Source organism: Ranitomeya imitator, chromosome 5 (assembly GCF_032444005.1).
Source record: "Ranitomeya imitator isolate aRanImi1 chromosome 5, aRanImi1.pri, whole genome shotgun sequence".
Taxonomy (NCBI): domain Eukaryota; kingdom Metazoa; phylum Chordata; class Amphibia; order Anura; family Dendrobatidae; genus Ranitomeya; species Ranitomeya imitator.
This window is the reverse complement of record NC_091286.1, coordinates 525099961-525127064: the sequence shown is the minus strand read 5'-3', so window position 1 is coordinate 525127064 and position 27104 is coordinate 525099961. Positions and strand designations below refer to the sequence as shown.

The 27104-nt window shown below is 43.0% G+C and overlaps 1 protein-coding gene across 1 annotated transcript in view; it reads right to left on the bottom strand.

The window, feature by feature from the left end:
• PLS1 (plastin 1) overlaps positions 1 to 27104 on the bottom strand; it is a 243679-nt gene that overhangs the window by 110832 nt on the left and 105743 nt on the right. Inside the window, exons 8-12 of the mRNA XM_069727564.1 lie at positions 26351 to 26493; positions 23472 to 23549; positions 20501 to 20693; positions 10893 to 10971; positions 10640 to 10754 (exon numbers count right to left, since the gene is read on the bottom strand). Coding sequence (XP_069583665.1) covers positions 10640 to 10754; positions 10893 to 10971; positions 20501 to 20693; positions 23472 to 23549; positions 26351 to 26493 — 608 coding nt within the window. The remainder of the gene's footprint in view (positions 1 to 10639; positions 10755 to 10892; positions 10972 to 20500; positions 20694 to 23471; positions 23550 to 26350; positions 26494 to 27104) is intronic.

The following is a 27104-nucleotide window of genomic DNA, read 5'->3' as shown; positions in this document are numbered from 1 at the left end:
AGCTGGAACTTAGCTTCTGCTGGGAAGACAGGTCACAAGAACGATCCAGGAGTGAACTAGACCAATACTGGAACATTGACAGGTGGCATGGAGCAAAGATCTAAGTGGAGTTAAATAGAGCAGCAGCTAACGAATTAACCTCGTCACCTGTGGAAGGAAACTCAGAAACACCCACCAGAGGAAGTCCATGGACAGAACCAGCCGAAGTACCATTCATGACCACAGGAGGGAGCCCGACAACAGAATTCACAACAGTACCCCCCCCCCTTGAGGAGGGGTCACCGAACCCTCACCAGAGCCCCCAGGCCGACCAGGATGAGCCAAATGAAAGGCACGAACCAGATCGGCAGCATGAACATCAGAGGCAAAAACCCAGGAATTATCTTCCTGACCATAACCCTTCCACATGACCAGGTACTGGAGTTTCCGTCTCGAAACACGAGAATCCAAAATCTTCTCCACCACATACTCCAACTCCCCCTCAACCAACACCGGGGCAGGAGGATCAACGGATGGAACCACAGGCGCCACGTATCTCCGCAATAACGACATATGGAACACATTATGGATGGCAAAAGAAGCAGGAAGGGCCAAACGAAATGACACAGGATTGATAACCTCAGAAATCTTATACAGACCAATGAAACGAGGCTTAAACTTAGGAGAGGAAACCTTCATAGGAACATAACGAGACGACAACCAAACCAAATCCCCAACACGGAGTCAGGGACCCACACAGCGCCGGCGGTTAGGGAAACGTTGAGCCTTCTCCTGGGACAATGTCAAATTGTCCACCACATGAGTCCAAATCTGCTGCAACCTATCCACCACAGTATCTACACCAGGACAGTCCGAAGACTCAACCTGCCCTGAAGAGAAACGAGGATGGAAACCAGAATTGCAGAAAAACGGCGAAACCAAAGTAGCCGAGCTGGCCCAATTATTAAGGGCGAACTCAGTCAACGGCAAAAAGGACACCCAATCATACTGATCAGCAGAAACAAAGCATCTCAGATATGTTTCCAAAGTTTGATTAGTTCGCTCGGTTTGGCCATTTGTCTGAGGATGGAAAGCCGAGGAAAAAGACAAATCAATGCCCATTCTTGCACAAAAGGATCGCCAAAACCTCGAAACAAACTGGGAACCTCTGTCAGAAACGATGTTCTCCGGGATACCATGTGTTATGATAAGGTAATTCAGTACCACAATGGACATAGAAGTCAGAGCACATACAGTGACCTGACAATAACCCAAAAACATAGAACGAGCTCTGAGACGTGGGAACTCTGCTGACCGCAATCCCTAATCCTCTCCAACCACACTAGAGGCAGCCGTAGATTGCGCCTAACGCTCCCTATGCAACTCGGCACAGCCTGAGAAACTAGCTAGCCTGAAGATAGAAAATAAGCCTACCTTGCCTCAGAGAAATACCCCAAAGGAAAAGGCAGCCCACACATATACTGACTGTGAGTAAGATGAAAAGACAAACGTAGAGATGAAATAGATTTAGCAAAGTGAGGCCCGACTTTCTGAACAGAGCGAGGATAGGAAAGGCAACTTTGCGGTCAACACAAAACCCTACAAAAAAACACGCAAAGGGGGCAAAAAGACCCTCCGTACCGAACTAACGGCACGGAGGTACACCCTCTGCGTCCCAGAGCTTCCAGCAAGCAAGAAAAAACAAATAAGCAAGCTGGACAGAAAAAACAGCAAACAAAATAGCAAAAGCGGAACTTAGCTATGAAGAGCAGCAGGCCACAGGAACGATCCAGGAGGAAACAGGTCCAATACTAGGACATTGACTGGAGGCCAGGATCAAAGCACTAGGTGGAGTTAAATAGAGCAGCACCTAATGACTTCACCACAATACCTGAGGAAGGAAACTCAGAAGCTGCAGTACCACTCTCCTCCACCAACGGAAGCTCACAGAGAGAATCAGCCGAAGTACCACTTGTAACCACAGGAGGGAGCTCTGCCACAGAATTCACAACAACCATGTAAACGAACCACATGCTGGAAAAATAATGGCACCAAATCAGAGGAGGAAGGTAATTTAGACAAAGGTACCAAATGGACCATCTTAGAAAAGCGATCACAAACCACCCAAATGACCGACATCTTTTGAGAGACGTGGAGATCCGAAATAAAATCCATAGAAATATGCGTCCAGGGCCTCTTCAGGACCGGCAAGGGCAAAAGCAACCCACTGGCACGAGAACAGCAGGGCTTAGCCCGAGCACAAGTCCCACAGGACTGCACAAAAGAACGCACATCCGTGACAAAGACGGCCACCAAAAGGATCTAGCCACCAAATCTCTGGTACCAAAGATTCCAGGATGCCCAGCCAACACTGAACAATGAATCTCAGAGATAACTCTACTAGTCCATCTATCAGGGACAAACAGTTTCTCCGCTGGGCAACGGTCAGGTCTATCAGCCTGAAATTTTTGCAGCACCTGCTGCAAATCAGGGGAGATGGCAGACAAAATTACCCCCTCTTTGAGAATACCCGCCGGCTCAGGAACACCCGGAGAGTCAGGCACAAAACTCCTTGACAGGGCATCAGCCTTCACATTCTTAGAGCCCGGAAGGTACGAAACCACAAAATCAAAACGGGTGAAAAATAACGACCATCGAGCCTGTCTCGGATTCAACCGTTTGGCAGACTCAAGATAAGTCAAATTCTTGTGATCTGTCAAGACCACCACGCGATGCTTGGCTCCTTCAAGCCAATGATGCCACTCCTCGAATGCCCATTTCATGGCCAACAACTCACGATTACCAACATCATAATTACGCTCAGCAGGCGAAAACTTTCTAGAAAAGAAAGCACATGGCTTCATCACCGAGCCATCAGAACTTCTTTGCGACAAAACAGCCCCTGCTCCAATCTCAGAAGCATCAACCTCAACCTGAAACGGGAGCGAAACATCTGGCTGGCACAACACAGGGGCAGAAGAAAAACGACGCTTCAACTCCTGAAAAGCCTCTACAGCTGCAGAAGACCAATTGACCACATCAGCACCCTTCTTGGTCAAATCAGTCAACGGTTTAGCAACAGTAGAAAAATTAGCGATGAAGCGCCGATAAAAATTAGCAAAGCCCAGGAACTTTTGCAGGCTCTTCACAGATGTCGGCTGAGTCCAATCGTAAATGGCCTGGACTTTAACAGGGTCCATCTCGATAGTAGAAGGGGAAAAAATGAACCCCAAAAATGAAACCTTCTGAACTCCAAAGAGACACTTTGACCCCTTCACAAACAAGGAATTCGCACAAAGGACCTGGAACACCATTCTGACCTGCTTCACATGAGACTCCCAATCATCCGAAAAGACCAAAATATCATCCAAATACACAATCAGGAATTTATCCAGGTACTCTCGGAAGATGTCATGCATAAAGGACTGAAATACTGATGGAGCATTGGAAAGCCCGAATGGCATAACCAGGTACTCAAAATGGCCCTCGGGCGTATTAAATGCTGTTTTCCATTCACCGCCTTGTTTAATACGCACAAGATTATACGCCCCTCGAAGATCTATCTTGGTGAACCAACTAGCCCCTTTAATACGAGCAAACATAGTAACATAGTAACATAGTTAGTAAGGCCGAAAAAAGACATTTGTCCATCCAGTTCAGCCTATATTCCATCATAATAAATCCCCAGATCTACGTCCTTCTACAGAACCTAATTGTATGATACAATATTGTTCTGCTCCAGGAAGACATCCAGGCCTCTCTTGAACCCCTCGACTGAGTTCGCCATCACCACCTCCTCAGGCAAGCAATTCCAGATTCTCACTGCCCTAACAGTAAAGAATCCTCTTCTATGTTGGTGGAAAAACCTTCTCTCCTCCAGACGCAAAGAATGCCCCCTTGTGCCCGTCACCTTCCTTGGTATAAACAGATCCTCAGCGAGATATTTGTATTGTCCCCTTATATACTTATACATGGTTATTAGATCGCCCCTCAGTCGTCTTTTTTCTAGACTAAATAATCCTAATTTCGCTAATCTATCTGGGTATTGTAGTTCTCCCATCCCCTTTATTAATTTTGTTGCCCTCCTTTGTACTCTCTCTAGTTCCATTATATCCTTCCTGAGCACCGGTGCCCAAAACTGGACACAGTACTCCATGTGCGGTCTAACTAGGGATTTGTACAGAGGCAGTATAATTATTATTATTATTATTATACATTTTTATAGCGCCATTTATTCCATGGCGCTTTATAATGCTCTCATCATGTGTATCCAGACCTCTTTTAATGCACCCCATGATCCTGTTTGCCTTGGCAGCTGCTGCCTGGCACTGGCTGCTCCAGGTAAGTTTATCATTAACTAGGATCCCCAAGTCCTTCTCCCTGTCAGATTTACCCAGTGGTTTCCCATTCAGTGTGTAATGGTGACATTGATTCCTTCTTCCCATGTGTATAACCTTACATTTATCATTGTTAAACCTCATCTGCCACCTTTCAGCCCAAGTTTCCAACTTATCCAGATCCATCTGTAGCAGAATACTATCTTCTCTTGTATTAACTGCTTTACATAGTTTTGTATCATCTGCAAATATCGATATTTTACTGTGTAAACCTTCTACCAGATCATTAATGAATATGTTGAAGAGAACAGGTCCCAATACTGACCCCTGCGGTACCCCACTGGTCACAGCGACCCAGTTAGAGACTATACCATTTATAACCACCCTCTGCTTTCTATCACTAAGCCAGTTACTAACCCATTTACACACATTTTCCCCCAGACCAAGCATTCTCATTTTGTGTACCAACCTCTTGTGCGGCACGGTATCAAACGCTTTGGAAAAATCGAGATATACCACGTCCAATGACTCACCGTGGTCCAGCCTATAGCTTACCTCTTCATAAAAACTGATTAGATTGGTTTGACAGGAGCAATTTCTCATAAACCCATGCTGATATTGAGTTAAACAGTTATTCTCATTGAGATAATCCAGAATAACATCCCTCAGAAACCCTTCAAATATTTTACCAACAATAGAGGTTAGACTTACTGGCCTATAATTTCCAGGTTCACTTTTAGAGCCCTTTTTGAATATTGGCACCACATTTGCTATGCGCCAGTCCTGCGGAACAGACCCTGTCGCTATAGAGTCCGTAAAAATAAGAAATAATGGTTTATCTATTACATTACTTAGTTCTCTTACTACTCGTGGGTGTATGCCATCCGGACCCGGAGATTTATCTATTTTGATCTTATTTAGCCGGTTTCGCACCTCTTCTTGGGTTAGATCGGTGACCCTTAATATAGGGTTTTCATTGTTTCTTGGGATTTCACCTAGCATTTCATTTTCCACCGTGAATACCGTGGAGAAGAAGGTGTTTAATATATTAGCTTTTTCCTCGTCATCTACAACCATTCTTTCCTCACTATTTTTTAAGGGGCCTACATTTTCAGTTTTTATTCTTTTACTATTGATATAGTTGAATTTGACTGTAATTTGACTGTAATTTTATTAAGAAGGCGGTAATCAATACAAGGTCTCAAAGAACAATGCTTCTTGGCCACAAAAAAAGAACCCTGCTCCTAACGGTGATGACGACGGGCGAATATGACCCTTCTCCAAGGATTCCTTTACATAACTCCGCATAGCGGCGTGTTCTGGCACAGATAAATTGAACAATCGGCCCTTAGGAAACTTACTACCAGGAATCAAATTAATTGCACAATCGCAATCCCTATGAGGAGGTAGGGCACTGGCTTTGGGCTCATCAAATACATCCTGATAATCCGACAAAAACTCTGGAACTTCAGAAGGAGTGGAAGACGAAATAGACAAAAATGGAACATCACCATGTACCCCCTGGCAACCCCAGCTGGACACAGACATAGATTTCCAGTCCAATACTGGATTATGAACCTGTAGCCATGGCAACCCCAAAACGATCACATCATGCAGATTATGCAACACCAGAAAGCGGATATCCTCCTGATGTGCAGGAGCCATGCACATGGTCAATTGGGTCCAGTACTGAGGCTTATTCTTGGCCAAAGGCGTAGCATCAATTCCTCTCAATGGAATAGGATACTGCAAGGGCTCCAAGAAAAAACCACAGCGCCTAGCATACTCCAAGTCCATCAAATTCAGGGCAGCGCCTGAATCCACAAATGCCATAACAGAATAGGATGACAAAGAGCAAATCAGAGTAACGGACAATAGAAATTTAGACTGTACCGTACCAATGGTGGCAGACCTAGCGAACCGCTTAGTGCGCTTAGGACAATCGGAGATAGCATGAGTGGAATCACCACAGTAAAAACACAGCCCATTCTGATGTCTGTGTTCTTGCCGTTCAGCTCTGGTCAAAGTCCTATCACATTGCATAGGCTCAGGCCCATGCTCAGATAGTACCGCCAAATGGTGCACAGCTTTACGCTCACGCAAGCGTCGATCGATCTGAATGGCCAAGGACATAGACTCATTCAGACCAGCAGGCATGGGAAATCCCACCATGACATCCTTAAGGGCTTCAGAGAGACCCTTTCTGAAGATTGCTGCCAGGGCACATTCATTACACTGAGTGAGCACAGACCACTTTGTAAACTTCTGACAATATATCTCCGCTTCATCCTGACCCTGACACAGAGCCAGCAAGATTTTCTCTGCCTGATCCACTGAATTAGGTTCGTCATAAAGCAATCCAAGCGCCAGGAAAAACGCATCAACATCACCCAATGCCGGATCTCCTGGCGCAAGGGAAAATGCCCAGTCTTGAGGGTCACCACGTAACAAAGAAATAATGATCTTTACTTGTTGAACAGGGTCACCTGAGGAGCGAGGTTTCGAGGCAAGAAACAATTTACAATTATTTTTGAAATTCAAGAACTTAGATCTATCACCAAAAAACAAAACCGGTAATTGGAATCCTAGGCTCTGACATCGGATTCTGAACCACAAAATCTTGAGTGTTTTGTACCCTTGTAGTGAGATTATCCATCCAAGAGGACAGACCTTGAATGTCCATGTTTACACCTGTGTCCTGAACCACCCAGAGGTAAAGGGGAAAAGGGAGACAAAACACACTGCAAAGAAAAAAAAAATGGTCTCAGAACTTCTCTTATCCCTCTATTGAGATGCATTAGTACTTTAGGCCACCTGTACTGTTATGACCTGGTGGTCAGGACAATAATGGACCTGGTGGTTAAGAGCACACGGAATGACCTGATAGTTACTGATAATAAAGGACGAGCTCTGGGACGTGGGAACTCTGCTGACCGCAATCCCTAATCCTATCAAACACACTAGAAATAGCCGTGGATTGCGCCTAACGCTCCCTATGCAACTCGGCACAGCCTAAGGAACTAGCTAGCCCTGAAGATAGAAAAATAAAGCCTACCTTGCCTCAGAGAAATTCCCCAAAGGAAAAGGCAGCCCCCCACATATAATGACTGTGAGTAAAGATGAAAATACAAACACAGAGATGAAATAGATTTAGCAAAGTGAGGCCCGACTTACTGAACAGACCGAGGATAGGAAAGGTTACTTTGCGGTCAGCACAAAAACCTACAAAAAGACCACGCAGAGGGCGCAAAAAGACCCTCCACACCGACTCACGGTGCGGAGGCGCTCCCTCTGCGTCCCAGAGCTTCCAGCAAGCAAGACAACAATAAAAATAGCAAGCTGGACAGAAAAATAGCAAACCAAAGAAATACAAGCTGGAACTTAGCTTCTGCTGGGAAGACAGGTCACAAGAACGATCCAGGAGTGAACTAGACCAATACTGGAACATTGACAGGTGGCATGGAGCAAAGATCTAAGTGGAGTTAAATAGAGCAGCAGCTAACGAATTAACCTCGTCACCTGTGGAAGGAAACTCAGAAACACCCACCAGAGGAAGTCCATGGACAGAACCAGCCGAAGTACCATTCATGACCACAGGAGGGAGCCCGACAACAGAATTCACAACAGGTCTCCGTTCCAGACGAGCCCGTAAGGTACCTTTACTTTCAAAGCATCATGTCAAGGCTCATCTACAGTTTGCTCATGATCACTTGGAGGGCTCTGAGACTGACTGGTTAAAGGTTCTCTGGTCTGATGAGACCAAGATCGAGATCTTTGGTGCCAACCACACACGTGACGTTTGGAGACTGGATGGCACTGTATACGACCCTAAGAATACCATCCCTACAGTCAAGCATGGTGGTGGCAGCATCATGCTGTGGGGCTGTTTCTCAGCCAAGGGGCCTGGCCATCTGGTCCGCATCCATGGGAAGATGGATAGCACGGCCTACCTGGAGATTTTGGCCAAGAACCTCCGCTCCTCCATCAAGGATCTTAAGATGGGTCGTCATTTCATCTTCCAACAAGACAACGACCCAAAGCAGACAGCCAAAAAAACCAAGGCCTGGTTCAAGAGGCAAAAAATCAAGGTGTTGCAGTGGCCTAGTCAGTCTCCTGACCTTAACCCAATTGAAAACTTGTGGAAGGAGCTCAAGATTAAAGTCCACATGAGACACCCAAAGAACCTAGATAACTTGGAGAAGATCTGCATGGAGGAGTGGGCCAAGATAACTCCAGAGACCTGTGCCGGCCTGATCAGGTCTTATAAAAGACGATTATTAGCTGTAATTGCAAACAAAGGTTATTCCACAAAATATTAAACATAGGGGTTGAATAATAATTGACCCACACATTTATGTTTAAAATTTATAAAAATTTAACTGAGCAACAAAACTTTTTGGTTTGTAAGATTTATGCATCTGTTAATAAATCCTGCTCTTGTTTGAAGTTTGAAGGCTCTAACTTATTTGCATCTTATTAAACCTGCTAAATCTGCAGGGGGTTGAATACTACTTGTAGGCATTGTGTATATATATATATATATATATATATATATATATATATATAATATAACGCTGGGAGCGTCACTCTGTCCGAAGCCTTTATAGACTGTGCAAGCGCAGGCGCCGGCGCAGTCTGGCCCCCTCATAGTGACGCTCCCAGGAGTATGCGTAAACACTGAACGCACAGCGCGATCTCCAACGGAGAGGCAGGGACCGCCAGGAGGGTGAGTATGAGCTATATTCACCTGTCCCCCGTTCCAGCGCTGCGTGCGGCTCCGTCTCCGTGTCCCGGTCCTCGGCCTGTGACGTTCAGTTCAGAGGGCGCGATGACATGCTTAATGCGCGCCGCCCTCTGACTGACCAGTCACAGCCAGAGGACCCGGAAGATGGCAGCGCGCAGCGGTGGAATGGGGCCAGGTGAATATAGCAAGTGCTGGGGGGCCTGAGCTAGCGGCGATACCGGCACCTGACCCCCACAGCGCGCCGGTGTCCTCGCCTGCTCAGGCCCCCCAGCACTCGGCGCCCAGCGACGATAGGTGAGTATGGTATTTTTTTTTATATATATTGCAGCAGCATACGGGGCATACACTATAGAGCATGTTATGGGGGCCATAAACCATAATGGAGCAGTGTACGGGAGCATATACCATGGAGCATCTTATGGGGGCCATAAACCATAATGGAGCAGTGTACGGGGCATACACTATAGAGCATCTTATGGGGGCCATAAACCATAATGGAGCAGTGTACGGGGGCATATACCATGGAGCATCTTATGGGGGCCAAAAACCTTTATGGAGCAGTGTACGGGGGCATATACCATGGAGCATCTTATTGGGGCCAAAAACCTTTATGGAGCAGTGTACGGGGGCATATACCATGGAGCATCTTATGGGGGCCATAAACTGTAATGGAGCAGTGTACGGGGGCATACCATGGAGCATCTTATGGGGGCCATAAACCTTTATGGAACAGCGTACGGGGCATACAGTATGGAGCATCTTAGGGGGGCCATAAACCTTTATGGAGCAGTGTATGGGAGCATATACTATGGAGCATCTTATGGGGGCCATAAACCTTTATGGAGCAGCGTATGGGGTATATGGATGGGAGCAGCAAATTAAAGAACGGTGGCGCAGGTTGGGAGCAGCACATGACAGAACGGGGGTGCAGGATGGGAGCAGCACATGACAGAATAGGGCAGCACATGACAGAACGGGGGTGCAGGATGGCAGCAGCACATGACAGAACGGGGGTGCAGGATGGAAGCAGCACATGACAGAACGGGGGCGCAGGAGGATGGGAGCAGCACATGACAGGATGGGGGCGCAGGATGGGTGCAGCGCATGACAGGATGGAGGCGCAGGATGGGTGCAGCACATGTCAGAATGGAGGCGCAGGATGGGTGCAGCACATGTCAGAATGGGGGCGCAGGATGGGAGCAGCACATGTCAGGATGGGGGCGCAGGATGGGAGCAGCACATGACAGGATGGGGACGCAGGATGGGTGCAGCACATGACAGGATGGGGACGCAGGTTGGGTGCAGCACATGACAGGATGGGGACCATATACCAATATAAATGCTCACCACCCGGGCGTAGAACGGGTTCAATAGCTAGTATATATATATATATATATATATATATTTAATCTTCAACTTGCCTGACTGTTCACAATAACAGTCATTTTGATCGGGGGGACCAAACTTTTACATGCCAGTATGAAAAGAGAATAAACCGTACTTCTAAAGGCCAGCCATATACGTCATACAGTTGTCACCAAAATATTACACAATAATGTAAAACGAGCCATACACACACCTTCTTCATATGTCCACCAAGAGGTGAAAATGGGCTTTTATTTACACGCCGCCAGTCGACCGGGACTCGTATTCGTTCATATAGCTGGAAGATTATCAGAGAATCACTAAAATCACTAGAACAAAAGAAAAAGAAAGTCTGGTCAAGTTCACATACATTAAGCACAGAACTATAACAATTCTACTCCACTTTCAAGACATGAAATAACTAAGACAGTATTATATATAGACACAGTAAAAAAAGCATTCATTACCTGTACATATGGTTTACATAAGGGTTCACACCAAGTGAATTCATCCAGTTGCGGAATGTCCTTTCCTCATTAGTTTCCCCTGTGTTCATGAATGATAAATAGCAATATATAACAATTATTAGGAATTAATAAGCCCTACCACAATGCACTTCAATTGGGCAGAGTGCCACTAGTGTTTCTACACAGCTTCTATTACATAAAACCTGGAATTATTAAGGGGGTTATCTGGGGGGACTATTTTTTTTTTCTAATGTGGCTAAGAACTGACGGGAAGGTAGTTGCTAACTACCTACATGTTCTGCCCGACACCAGCTCAGCCATCTTGGACCACTCTTGGTGGCAGTTCTGCTGCTTCATTTGACCTAACATCAACAGAGCAGCTCTTCCTTTTTCAGGCTTCTCTGTTGACAGGGAATGACTGCTGACTACTATCCTATAATACAGGGGTGAGGAATCTTTTTTTCTGCCAAGGGCCATTTGGATATTTATGCTATCCTTCGGGGGCCGTACAAACTCCCCCCACAAAGTGCATCCAGACTCTGGCACTGGTTTCAGGACGTAATCTTTCATTGCATGCCCTTTAGTGTTCAGTAGTGAACACTGCATGTGTGTGCTCACAGAGCAAGAAGAAATGAATGAGATGGTTAATAACCCCTTAATAAGTCACAATATTTTTGCATAACTCGGAAGTTGCCCACAAATGTTGTAACATTTGGTGTTTAAACGCCCGCCTTGGCCAGATAGGCCAATATGGGTGCAATATCTGACCGTCTTACCGTCAAATTCATGAAAATTTACTAGTGTGTACAATGCTAGTCTTATTGGCCCCCAAAACATAGGGCTTTCCAGAATGTTGACAGCACACATCACCTCAGCAGCCAATTGCTGAGCTCAGTAACTCATGCCACCTACATTGACAGAACCAATTAGTGTGAGGCAGAAGCAGCGGTGGGAAGCCTGTGCTGGACCTGGGAAGGATGAGTAATATCTAATTTTGTTATTTTACAGGAGTTCTATCATTTGGGGAACACTTTTTTAAGAGTAGAAAACCCATTTAAAATTTATACAATGTGTAAATATTGTAGCTGATGTAACATTAAAGTTGGAGTTTTGTAAGGATAAGTTTAGATTCTTTTAAGCACAGATTTTATGTAGAGTAACATTTAGATTTGGAAAATGTTGATGCTCAGGCACTCAACCGTCATATAATAAATATGATGTCATCACAGGAGGCCAAACTACAGACACCATCAGGGTGATTGAGAAGCAGAAGCATAGGAGTGGCAGAAATTAATAAGGTGATTAAAGAAGCATTCACATCAAAGTTGTTATCCTCTCAATATAGTGCAGTCATCATATTATATAGCACTGTGTACTTACAATTGCTCATTTTGCCCATCTACCCAGTTAATTATTCTCTTTTCCATTATGTTTAAGACATCACGTGATTAAAACCAGACTAGATTAATCCTTCTATGTAGAAACAGGAAGTATTTTTCCCTCAATGAGTCATCATTAGAACTATAATTATATATCACAGCAAAATCCCTAGGTACAAGGGCAAAATGAGCAATTGTAAGTACACAGTGCCATATTATATGATGACTGCATATTTTATGAGGTGTGGTAGATCGGCTCACTCGGCTGCACACAGAGGTAGACTTGGGAACACTGCGGCTTTAGTAGTGCCCTTGATTTATTTGATATGACATAAACTAAGCTGAAGCAAAAAATAAACACATCCCTCTGGGCAAAACAGCAAAACAAAACAAAATGGTAGCACTAGCTACAGTCTTTGTATTAGTGGGGATCAGCCCTCTCAGGGTTAGCAAGACCCACAGTTCAGGCATAGACAAAACCAAGCAATCACTTCTCTGGAGTGTTCCTCTCCAGACAATGAACACTGCTGCCTTTGGGGGCTAGCTACTTAAGCCCCAGACCACACCATTGGGTGGAGATAAGGTGGACATCCTCCAACCCACTTTATGAATGTCCACATAAAAGCCAGCCCATTATGCAAATTAGCTTAACCCCTCACAACACTTAGTGTGCTGGAGGAAAAACTCTGGGTTTTATATCACTGACGCCATTAGGCATAGTGAAACATATCTCCCCTCCAGCATTCTACCAGTGACTTTGTCACAGAGAATAAAACCTCTGATGAGAAGAGTGCTTCTTTAATACTCAGTGTGTTGTTTAATTCATCTCTAAACTTTCAGTGAAAAAATTGAAGGGTTAGCAGGTAACAAATAAGCAAGCACCTTACATTAAGCTTAGAAATGGCATGCAGAGTATAGGTCTAGATTCAACAACAGGCAGTGACAGTAACCAATTGACAAACTATAACAGCACATAAAGCTGGCCATACACATGCAGTTGCTGTCAAATAAATGCTTATTCAGCCTATAGCTCTCTCTATTCCCCTATACTCATGAATGTGCAGCTCGGCTTAGCGTTCATGCCATATTTATCTATAGATACTGTATTTATCTCCCGAAGAACAAAAGAGATGCGCGTTTTAATTCAAATTGCTTAACCTTCATATCCTCTGACATCAGCTGTCATGGGAGAGTTGGGTGCCTGCACATACACTGTAGAATTGGCTGAACTGCCAATATTGGTGGGTACGGACAACTTTTATTCTAATGTGTAATTTTAGAATGGGTTTTCCCTCAAATTAAAGTTCACTTTAATCTATAAGTCTTGGAATAATAATAATTTCCACAATTAGATGTGATCAGCTGTGATCTCCTGCTATCCTGTCTGTATACTCTGTATACCTTCAACCTACTGTCTCCTTCCCCATAATCCTGTAGAATGTAAGTCCGCAAGGGCAGGGTCCTCGCCCCTCTGTATCAGTCCGTCATTGTTAGTTTACTGTAAGTGATATCTGTAACTTGTATGTAACCCCTTCTCATGTAAAGCACCATGGAATAAATGGTGCTATATAAATAAATAATAATAATACTCCCTTTTGTTTCCTCCTCTGCCCAGGAGCTGTGGTATGATCAGACCATGTTCCTGTACGGTCAGACACAGCCATTACACAGTACACAGCAGTGGCACATTTATAAGATTATCTCAGTACTGGAACATTTTATTTAAACACATCCAATTGTGGAACGTATTATTATTCCAAGATCTATTGATTAAAATGAACTTTGTTCATGGGAAAACCCCTTTAAGAGTTCAAAGTGATGCCCAGCTCTACTGCATCTGATGAATTTGTAAGCAAAAATATTAAAAAAACCTCTCCTAGGAATAGTGAAAACACTGAACTAAGGTATAAGCACATCCCACTGTGAAGGCTAGGTTCTCTTTTTTCTCATATTTTTTGTTTTCTGGGCTACATCAATTACACAATTAATACCAATGGTGCCACATGGACTCCATGGACCACAATGGAGTCCTTCGGTTTTCCGCATGGTCTCCATTATTTTATTTGAAAAAAAAACACTGCTTTGATAATTTTGTGATGGAGACTGAGATTCTGTGAAGCAGGTATTTGATGAAGATGTGACCTTAGCCTAACAATGGAATTAGCTTGTGAACAAAATATTATAAATCATATTAAACAGGAAAATCTCTGTGCTTTTATTTAGAATATAATTCTTATTATAAAATAAAGATTTAGAAACAATATCAACCTGTCTAGTAACTCAGAAGCTGTGTAGTGCAACCACTGTAGGTGCCTCTGTACAGGAAAGCATGTATAAGGCTACGTTCACATTAGCATTGCGTCGGGCGCAGCCGCGGCGACGCATGCATCATGCGACCCTATATTTAACATGGGGGGCGCATGGACATGCGTTGCACTTGCGTTTTGTGACGCATGCGTCACTGTGGCGCATGCGTCAGGGCGCAGAGGACACTGCATGATGCAATTTTTTATGCGCCAAAAACCATGCAAAAGTGGACGCATGCATCACAAAACGCTGCGTTGTGCATGCGTTTACATTTGCGTTGTGCGTTGCGTCGCCGATGCTGCACCGCACAACGCAAATGTGAACGTAGCCTTAGTCACGAATCTAATCTCAACATTGTGACTAATATGAAGTTATCTAAATGGTTGATAATCTATAAACATTAAAACCTATCTCCACTTATACATTCCCACTATGTGGACCTTGACAGACAGGAACACAAATTTCAGCTTCCTAGGCCCATGGGAGTATAATCTCAAGTGGGAACTGGGAAATTGGGATGTGCTCTGGTTTAAAGAAGTGCTCCTCCTATCAAAATTTTTACCCTCTTAATATACTGCAATTATCATAATATATAGCACTCTGTACTTACAATTGTTCATTTTGTCTTTCTACCCGGTTAATTCTTCTCTTTTATATTAGGTTTATGACATCAAGTGATTAAAAACAGACTAGCTGAATCTTTCTCTGTAGAAACAGGAGGTAAATGTTCCCTGTGTGAGTCATGAGCCACTGCAAAGTCCCTGGCAGAGGGCAGGAGGGAGCAACTGGGTCAGAGGTTGAAGAGGGGAAAGATAAATGCAAGAACAAGAGACTTCCTGTTTCTACATAGAGCAGAGAAAAGGGAAGAATTTACTAGGTAGAAAAGTAAAATGAGCAATTGTAAGTACACAATGCTATAAATGTAATGTAATATGATGATTGCAATATATTAAGAGGATACAAACTTAGATAAGAGTACTTCTTTAATGTGAAATGTTATGTTTAGGTGGAGTTAGGTTTATTCTTCAAACCAAAACTTTCATGCAAAGGATACAGGTTACAGCAAAGTCACTCTACGTCACTAAAATCTGAATATACCATACCTATTACATATGTGAGCGTGATATCTAGGGTTCACAGATCAAATGGGAAAATGTCAGAATGATTAAAGACACTTGATTAAAAGAGCTGCACATCCTCACTCTTAAACCAAAATAATCCTGCCAATGTAAGGTGCCAAAATTTGGTACAATTCCCGAATACTGCACCTATAAAAATCTGTTGTGGTAGGCTCCATTGCATGCGGTATTACAGGGGTAGGTTCAGGAAAAAACAGCCGCACTCTAAATTTGGGTTTTTAAATGCATATCATAAGCAAACGTTTATTGAAGTCACCACAATAAAGCATAAGGGTGTCGAGGAAACATTTCAACCCAAATGACGGGTCTTTTTCAAACCTCGCTGGAAAAGACAATAGAGATAGCAAAAATTGGACATTTATCAAGGCAAAAGCTTGTACTCCATGAACAAAAAAAATATCCCAGTGCAGATATACACAGTGTCAAGTATAAATTATATACAGTGAAATACATTCGGTCCAATATGTACACATGTGGAGATATATACAAAATATATACAAAAATATATACAAATTTGTTTTATGCAAATCAGGATCTGCCCCTAGAAGTAACGACTGCGAACTGTGTATGCATAAAACAGATTAAACCTAATAGGGCGGAACCGAAGGTGGCAAGCACCACATATGATCCACATACACATACAAGTAGAGAATACATGTTATACTAGGATTACGGAAGTGTAAACATGTAAAACTGACCTTAAGAGAATGGTTTGAAAGAGGAAAAAAATGCAGTACGGAATAACCAAGTATGGACTCCTTAGGATAGCTGTGGGTAGAAAAGGTGTACTAAGAAAAGGCCACAAAGGGATAGGAAAAGAAAAGGTATGAAGGATAACATACCATTTAGTTTTAAGAATCCGGAAAGGCACGGGAGGGGATATGGTCTCTATAAAGACTAAGGCTGGTTTCACATTTGCGTTTTTTGCCGCTGCGTTTTTGCGAAAAAAAACGCATGCGTTTTTTTCCTATACTTAACATTAAAAACGCATGCATTTTGCCCCTTTTTGCAGCCGCATGCGTCTTTTCTATGCATGCGTTGTGTTGCAGAAATGCAACATGTAGTAATTTTTAGCTGCGTTTTTTTGCCGCAAAAAACGCATGCGTTTTTTTTGTGGCAAAAAAACCTATTGCTGTCTATGTAAACGCATGTGTTTTTAAGCACATGCGTTTGGTTGCGTTAAAAACGCATGCGTTTTTATAGAAAAAAAGCCAGAAAACACACTGATATGCCACCCCCACCATAAAGGTGATAAAGGGATCCTAACCCTAACCCTAAAGGGATCCTAACCCTAACCCTAAAGGGATCCTAACCCTAACCCTACCCCTAACCCTAACCCTAACCCTAGGGATCCTAACCCTAACCCTACCCCTACCCCTAATGGTTAGGGTTAGGATCCCTTTAGGGTTAGGGTTAGGGGTAGGGTTAGGGTTAGGATCTCTAGTGTTAGGGTTAGGGGTAGGGTTAAGGGTAGGGTTAGGGTTAGGATCCCATTAGGGTTAGGGTTAGAATCCCTAACCCTAACCCTAGCTATTTCTGTTTATAGTGGGTTTTTTACTTGATTTTGATGATTGGCAGCTGTCACACACTTCTCATCATGCGTTTAAAAACGCAAACGCATGAAAAAGCGCATGTAAACGCGTCAAAACGCCGCGTATTTTTCACCACATGCAAAAACGCATGCGTCTAAAAAACGCAGCATTTGCACGCGTTTACATGCGTTTTTTCACCATGCGTTGTTTTTTTAAACGCATGCATTTTAAAACGCAAGTGTGAAACCAGCCTAAGGGAACAAAATGGTATGCGAGGTTAGAGTACAGAGGTAAAGGACTAGATAACGGCAAATTGCCTTAATAAAAGTGCCAAAGTAGCCGGAGTTAATACCTGCGGGTCCAGACTGCCAGGTTCACCTGTGGTGCTGTGCGCTGTCAGTGGTGGTCAGTCGGTTAATATGGTGTCAGGGCAGGAAGTAAGGAAGGAGCGTGAAGGGTCATGTGGGTAGTAGGAACGAGGCTGGGAACGCAGATGCCGATGGGTGCCTGTGTGAAGAGCGCAGCTCGCGCATGCGCAATGAGCGCCCAGGGCCATAGTGAGGATTTGAGAGCGACGCTAGGGGAGGCGGGCGCATGCGCACTAAGCAGCGTGACGATGTCAGGTCAGTTATACATGTTTACACTTCCGTAATCCTAGTATAACATGTATTCTCTACTTGTATGTGTATATGGATTATATGTGATGCTTGCCACCTTCGGTTCTGCCCTATTAGGTTTAATCTGTTTTATGCATACGCAGTTCGCAGTCGTTACTTCTAGGGGCAGATCCTGATTTGCATAAAAAAAATTTGTATATATTTTTGTATATAATTTTGTATATATCTCCACATGTGTACATATTGGACCGAATGTATTTCACTGTATCTAATTTATACTTGACACTGTGTATATCTGCACTGGGATATTTATTTTGTTCATGGAGTACAAGCTTTTCCCTTGATAAATGTCTAATTTCTGCTATCTCTATTGTCTATTCCAGCGAGGTTTGAAAAAGACCCGTCATTGGGTCGAGACGTTACCTCGACACCCTTATGTTTTACTGTGGTGTCTTCAAAAAGGTCTACTATTATGTCGGCTAATGGCACAACTGGCATATGGTCTACAAATGGCACATTGGTCAAAATATGTTTGTCATTACATTTGAACAAGAAAAAAAAAATCTGCCTCAAAAATCTGCTACATTATATCACTTCTCCTTGTGACACTCCTGTTAAAAAAAAAACAAAAAAAGGCAAAAAGTGTCAACATCCCCCAAGAAATTTGGGACATATTATGTGCTGCATTTTTTATGCCAAACTGTAATTATGGTGTTTTTTGCTTAGTAAGTATACCGTATATACTCGAGTATAAGCCGAGATTTTCAGCCCATTTTTTTGGGCTGAAAGTCCCCCTCTCGGCTTATACTCGAATGATACCCAGGGGTCGGCAGGGCAGGGGGAGCGGAGGCTGTCTAATTATACTCACCTGCTTCTTGCGCGGTCCCTGCAGGTCCCCGGCTCCTTGGCGCCCCAGCTTCTTCCTGTACTGAGCGGTCACATCGTACCGCTCATTACAGTAATGAATATGTGGCTCCACATCTATGGGAGGTGGAGCCGCATATTCATTACTGTAATGAGTGGTAACGGTGACCGCTCAGTACAGGATGAAGCTGCAGCATCGGGGAAGCAGGGACTACACCGCGCCAGGAGCAGGTGAGTATAATGGGGATGGGGAGCGATGCGCGATATTCACCTGCTCCTCATTCTGGGCGCCGCTCCATCTTCACCGTTTTCTGCAGTGACGCTCAGGTCAGAGGGTGCAGTGACGTGGTTAGTGCGCGCCCTCTGCCTGAACGTCAGTGCAGAAGATGCTAAAGATGGAGCAGCGCCGGAACGAGGAGCAGGTGAATATTGAAAGTGCCGGGGGCCTGAGCGACGGAGAGGTGAGTATGTGATTTTTTTTTTTTATCGCAGCAACAGCAAATGGGGCAAGTGTCTGTATGAAGCATCTTATGGGGCCATAACGTTTGTGCAGCACTATATGGGGCAAGTATCTATATGGGGCCATAATCAACGTTTATGCAGCACTATATGGGGCAAGTGTCTGTAAGGAGCATCTTATGGGGCCATAACGTTTGTGCAGCATTATATGGGGCAAGTGTCTGTATGGGGTCATAATCAACGTTTGTGCAGCACTATATGGGGCAAGTGTCTATGGGGCCATAACGTTTGTGCAGCACTATATGGGGCAAGTGTCTGTATGGGGCCATAACGTTTGTACAGCACTATATGGGGCAGGTGTCTGTATGGAGCATCTTATGGGGCCATAATCAAGGTTTGTGCAGCACTATACGGGGCAAATATCTTTATGGAGCATCTTATGGGGCCATAATCAGCATTTGTACAGCATTATATTGGGCAAATGTGTCTATGGAGCATCTTATGGGGCCATTATTAACCTTTATGCAGGATTATATGGGGCATATTTTAATATGGAGCATCTTATGGGGCCATCATAAACTTTATGGAGCATTATATGGGGCTCCTGATTCAATATGGATATTCAAAAACACTTAAAGGGAACCTGTCACCTGAATTTGGCGGGACTGGTTTTGGGTCATATGGGCGGAGTTTTCGGGTGTTTGATTCACCCTTTCCTTACCCGCTGGCTGCATGCTGGCTGCAATATTGGATTGAAGTTCATTCTCTGTCCTCTATAGTACACGCCTGCACAAGGCAAGATTGCTTTGCGCAGGCGTGTACTATGGAGAACAGAGAATGAACTTCAATCCAATATTGCAGCCAGCATGCAGCCAGCGGGTAAGGAAAGGGTGAATCAAACACCCGAAAACTCCACCCATATGACCCAAAACCAGTCCCGCCAAATTCAGGTGACAGAGTCCCTTTAACCTACTGATATCTCAATTAATTTAACTTTTATTGGTATCTATTTTTACTTTTGACATTTACCATTAGCTGCTGCATTTCCCACCCTAGGCTTATACTCGAGTCATTAAGTTTTCCCAGTTTTTTTGTGGCAAAATTAGGGGGGTCGGCTTATACTCGGGTCGGCTTATACTCGAGTATGTACGGTAATTGTTTATTGTTTTTCACTATTTCCTCAACATCTCCATTGTACAACCCTGACCTTTCCCAGGTTATGGTCCCAAGCTTTCCATAGGGATGCAATAATACATAAAACCCCAGAGCCTGTATAAGAATTCTGCTATAAGTTTGTGTCATTTATCTTACCGTCTATCTGATTCAGGAAATCAAACCCTTCGACTTTATTCAGAGCTGGATACATGTTAAACAGATTTGCAACAAACGCCAAGTTCAGTTTCGGGTTTCCAGAAACGACATCTGATGGTGACACAAACTGTCTGCAGCCCAACTTGTCTGCTTGGTTAAGCATGTAATTAGCCCTTTTCAGATCATTAGGCTCCTACCAAAACAAGACAAATTTTATCATGTCCCTTACAGTATCCACATACCAGGCGGAATGAAACATGCCCACTGCACTTCTGCTGGTGGCAATGTCGTAGAAATTCAGGAAACCTACTCATGTGATTGTGGACAATTGTTCTGTGCCTCACAACAGGGAAACACCATTATCAATGGAATTTTATATATAATATATTGTATAAATAAATAATAATAATGTTTTATATGATTTCCTTGTTATATATAATATTCCTTAGATGCATACATTCATATAAAGTATATGTATAATTGTAACTAACTACATTTAGATATAAGGCTAGGTTCACATAGCGTTAGTGCCATCCGTTTAACTGATCTGTTACTAATCTCACCAAAACTGACGCTTTTTAAATTGGTTAAAAAATATGAACTTTATTTCAACATATCAATAAAAACACATACAAATACTATAAATGGGAAAAGAAAACAAGTACAGGAAAAGAAGAAGGTGGTTATGGCATCAAAGTGTCTTAATTATATCAGGTGCCTGAAAGAGCTATAGTAATCAGTATCCACAAAGAATAATAGTACGTGTATATTTTCAGTCAAAATAGGTGTTTAGGCAAGAATATGTACATAGTTTTTGATATCACATTTGTCGTATACAAAGTTAATGTATGATCATCATTATACCCCATTGTTAGGGGTTTGTTTTTCCCTACCTCCTTACCCTTCACCCCCCCCCCCCCCCCTCCTCCCCCTCCTGACTTATCCCTCTCGGTTAAAGTTTAAAATTCAATAAAATATTTTGAAAGAAAATAGGTGTTTAGAACATACATTATATACAATACATCAGCTCATGCTGCAAGCAGTAGGAGTCGAGCACCGCATAAATATAAGGTGCATAATTTAAATAGTAAACATACGTTTTTGTGCAAAAGATGCATAAAACACAGATAAGCAAAGTGCCAGAGCACCACTGCTTGCAGGGCTGGGGTATATGTTAATAAGACCAAAAATGCGCAACATGAAAAATATTTACCTTGTTAAAGCCAGCAGCCAGGGACCCACCACACCCAACGCGCGTTTTGCTACTGAAAGCACCCCTGGACGAAGCTTTCAGTAGCGAAACGCGCGTCAGGTGTGGTGGGTCCCTGGCTGCTGGCTTTAACAAGGTAAATATTTTTCATGGTGCGGATTTATGGTCTTATTAACATATACCCCAGCCCTGCAAGCGGTGGTGCTCTGGCACTTTGCTTATCTGTGTTATATGCATCTTTTGCACAAAAATGTATGTTCACTATTTAAATTATGCACTTTATATTTATGTGGTGCTCGACTCCTACTGCTTGCAGCATGAGCTGATGTATTGTATATAAAGTATGTTCTAAACACCTATTTTAACTGAAAATATACATTTATTATTATTCTTTGTGGATACTGATTACTATAGCCCTTTCAGGCACTTTATATAACTATGCCACTTTGATGCCATACCCACCTTTTTCTTTTCCTGTACTTGTTTTCTTTTCCCATTGATAATATTTTTATGTGTTTTTATTGATATGTTGAAATAAAGTTCATATTTTTTAACCAAATTAAAAAGCGTCAGCTTTGGTGAGATTTATAGATTGCTTTTTGTTGGTATCTATTATTGAGTTCCTTTATTGGTGTTGAAGATCCGCTACTAAGCTGCACAAACGCATTGTAACGGATCCGTTAATGCACCCATTGCCATCCATTATCGTAACGCATCCTAATGCATGTCAAAATCGGCATGCGTTCGCGATGGTCCGTTACTTTGTGATGCACCTTCGAACGCGGTCTGCCACGTTTTTGGGTACATTGGGTCTAACGCACAGCAACGGACACGTTCGCTGTGCATAGACCTCCATTACTAACGCATGCCGACGCAATGGTACCATGCATTAGCGCAAGCGTTAATGCGACTGTAGAAAAAAAGACATTTTGGGCATCAGCGTTAGCGCATCCGTTTAACGGAGGGCACTAACGCGATGTGAACCTAGCCTAGACCATACGCAAGGCTCAACACAAAAGATAAAATTCTGTTGCTACATCTGGCCCATGGGCCGCACCATGTGGCCTCTATTCCATGCCACGCAGCCTCAATTTCACCTCTATGTGCATTCTCAGGAGCTTGTTCAACCGAGACGGCAGACACAATGACCAAAGCGAACAGCATCCAATCCGGGTGAAAAAACAAAAATACCTCTTTATTTTGCGGGATTTGGATGTTTCAACCCCCAGCAGTTCGCCCCAGCAGTTCTCCCCAGCAGTTCGCCCCCGGGTACATTTCGCCCCCACACATTTCGTCCCCAACATTTGGCCCCCAGGATGATACTTACCTGTCGCAGCTCCTTGGGTCACGGAGTGCAGTCTAGTGGTTCCCCGTGACGTCAGATGGAAACAGTTGATTTAACATGTCACAAAAGTGCAGCACTCTGTACAGTACTTTTGTGACATGTGGATTGATGACGGACGGGAATTCACGAACCACAAGGACAATCGGGGGCAAACTGCTGGGGGTGAAATGTACCCGGGGGCGAACTGCTGGGGCGAATTGCTGGGGGCGAACTGCTAGGGGCGAAACAACCTATAACCATTTCCATTCAATATTAGGTGATACAAATAATATTCATTTAAAACAATAATTATAATTAATATTAATATATTAATAATACAAATATATTATATATAAAACTCACATACAATCATAATAAAAACAATACAGCAAAATCTATACAATCAATGTTTAACTAAAACAAAAGTCTGAACTTACATTGAAACCAGAAAAGTCTATGAAAACATCATCCTTGGGGGCAATTTCTCTTAGGAGAACGAAATATGCTTTGGAATCCTGAATTAGAAAATACAAAAACTAACACATTAATTCCATTATTGTGTAATGTGCAAGCCTTGGAAAGAGCAAATAAATACAAAAATACAGCCATCATCATCCTCAACATGCTCTGCCCAGTCAGCTCCTATCGATCATTCACAGCTTCAGTTGGGATAGACTATAATGGCCTTACAGAGACTCACGCAAGTGAAGCAAAGATAGGTTTCTGCATCTGTAGATGGCTAGTCTTTACATTTAATTATGCAAAAAGGAGTTGTGTTATTAAGACCACACTAATGCTAAACACAAATTAGATCATCATTGATTGGCTGTGAACCTCAGGAGAATTTCTGTCAGCCCCATATTTTGGCAGGGCCACTATAGGATACTGACGTATTATATAGAATTTATTGAGATCGATGTAATATGAGAATAGCATGAGTCCACCTACTTATTGGCACTGGGCTGGCAGTGGAGCAGACAAAACCACCACGTGACACCTGCATGTCTGTAGGGTAAGTCCAGATAAGGTAGATTTGCAATGAGAAGCAATTTACAATACAACATGGGCAGCACAGTGGTTTAGTGGTTGAACCCAGGACCTTGGTAGATCCTGGATTCAATGCCCACCAAGGACAACATCTGTGTCACAAACCCTCCACTCTGTGTGTCTTGGATGTGGTGACTGACAGCTCAGTCGTCCAATCTGGTGCAGGGGTGTGCCGAGCTGTTGGTGTTTTGATGAACAGCTCAGTTGTTCAACCTGAATCTGTGAGACGCTGAGCTTCTTTCAATCACCCTGTTCCAGGTGATTATCCAGCTACTTAGCTGAGCTGTCAGTGCCAGACGTAACATCTGCTCAGTGGTTTCCTTTGTATTTCTGTGCTTTGTTTATTGATCTTTTGCTGCCTGACCTTGAACCTCGTTCTGACCATCCATTTGCCTAGCCCCTTAGCGTTGATCTGATATCTTACCGGTATTCTGAACTCGGACCATGACCTGACTTCGTCTTTGTCTTTTTCCCTTTAGTTTACTACATGCTCTCTTGGTATCTGACCGCAGAACGTTTGACAACCCTGCCTCACGGCCTATCTGTGAGTAGTGACTAGCGTCACAATCTGCAAGGAGTTTATATGTTCTCACCTTGTTTGTGTGGATTTAATCCGGGTACTCCGGTTTCCTCCCATGCTCCAGAAACATACTGATAAGGAATTTAGATTTAGACTGTGAGCCCCAGTAGGGACAGTGATGATAATGTCTAGAAAGTGCTGTGGTCTTAATGGCGCTATATAAGTAAGCATAATAAATAAAAACAGTAAAAATGGATGCAGTTTTCACCACATCCTTAGGCTACGTGCCGACGATCAGGAATAGCAGCATTTTGGGCACAGGTCACCTGTGCTATGTTCTACATTAGAAGCACAGTGGATGGGATTATATAAATCCCATGCCCGCTGTACTCCTATTTAACACTGCATAAACTCACTCGCTGTGCGGGTTTACGGGCAAGTCAATTATCTGCAGCGGAGATGTTAGTCTCCGCTGTGTAGTCTCACCCATAGCTATTCATTACATGCGGCAAATCCGCCTGGTTCAATGAACACATGCAGATTTAACTGCGTGATTGGGATGCAGTGTTTTGGACACAGTGAAAATACAGTGCATCCAAAACGCTGCTTATCCTGATCGTGGCCACATAGCCTAACAGCGGAAAATCAGAGCAGACTGCATTTTTCTAATGCTCATTCTTGTGCAGATATTCCGCAGATTTTGCACACTACAAATTATATGGTAAACACCACAGAAAATCTATGAAAAAATCTGCATGTAGCACAGATCTGTAGATTTAATGCAAATTTCATGTGGCTTCACAGCAAAACCCACAACTGAATTTACACAGCACATCTGGACTTAACATATGGGCTTATGGACAGGGGCTACTTTGATGAGCAAATCCCTTAAAAACAATGTGTCATCAGAAAGTGACCTACTGCATTAATTATTAGGTTTTATTTTAAAGGGGCAGTCCACTTTTTAAAAAAAAGTGGACCCAAACTATGCGTCCTGCAACGGTGACATCACATGAACAGAGCACGTCACTGCTCTAGCCAGTCACTAAGCTCAGTGTATGATTTTGGTAGGGATTTTATACAGTCTGGAGGCCACTTTTCTGAAAGCGGACAACCCCTTAACATATTTTTGTTGTTGTTTTTTTACAATGCTTTTATTTCATACCATCATTTCCATCTGTTTTAAAATGAGAAATAGAGATCTTGCAACTTTGATAACTAGGCACATAACTTCTACATTAATACTTCCTGTTCTGTCAGGAAATTCACATGTACATTAGCAGCAACAGACTGGCTCTGACCTTATTTTTTTATTGAAGCATCTAATGAGCATGTGCAAAAGTCAATGTGAAAAGAAGAGGAGCAGAGTCTGCTGTGACATCACCTATTGTGAATGGTGGATCCTGTGTTATCAGCTGTATATAGAGGTGATACCTGTCACTGCAATCCTGTCTGGCATTATGGGCAAACTGCTCTAAACTTTTCCTAAAATTACAGGAAGTAAAAGTTTAAAGTAGCCCCAGAGGCCACTGTGAAAATTGAAAGATTTCGAATTTTGTTTCTCAAGAGAAATTCTAAAATAAAATAAAAAACATATTGCCAAAATGTTTAAAAAAAATACATTTAGGGCAAAAATGTGATTTTAAAATAGGTAATTTATTTGATTATATATAACTTTTAAATAAAGTTCCTAGAAGATTAAAAATGACTGTCAGTATCTGTAATAATTGCATACATCTCAGACTGTACCTTAATATCTTTGCTGAAGTTAGTAATGTTTGGCCACTGGGCATTACTCAGGTGGCAATTCACCCAGCGGAGCAGGAGCTCTTCAGGGGATAGTTTCATTAAATCTTCCAGCGTCTCTCCATCTTTCAACAATGCAATCAATGCTAGGTAAAAAAGAAAAATTCAAAGTTCACGCTAATTGCAATCATAAAGCAAAGTGAACACCTGGACCCGTGATATATGACACTACATAACGTGACGGAGTTATTTATGAGCGCAATAAATAATGTATCTTCACAAAACTAGATTCTTTCCTGGATCAATACTGTTGATGGAACCCTCCATATTGTTTCTACCACCTCAAGCTATTAAGATTTCACCATTAAGAGAAAATTCCTGTTCATTTCCATATAATCTAACACGCTATTTTACCAGGGACATAAAGGGGTTGTCCAAGCTTGGAACAAAAGTCTGCTGTCATGATTTCCCGCTGTTGCCCATGCGAGCTGATGGTCACGTTACAACATGTATGCAATTTGCATACTTACAGTCACGGGATGACTAGTCTCATCCGACTTCTCTCAATTCACTTCTACTGAGAGAAGTGTTTAGTCGGCGTGTGACCGTAAGTATGCAAATCACACGCATAAGGTCACATGACTGCATGCACTGCAGATTGTTTTCCCAAGCCTGGACTACCCCTTTAAAGCTCCTGAGCCCAATGCAAATTCTTTAATAGTGGTCCAATTAACATGTGCTGTTTGGTAGTAGTAAT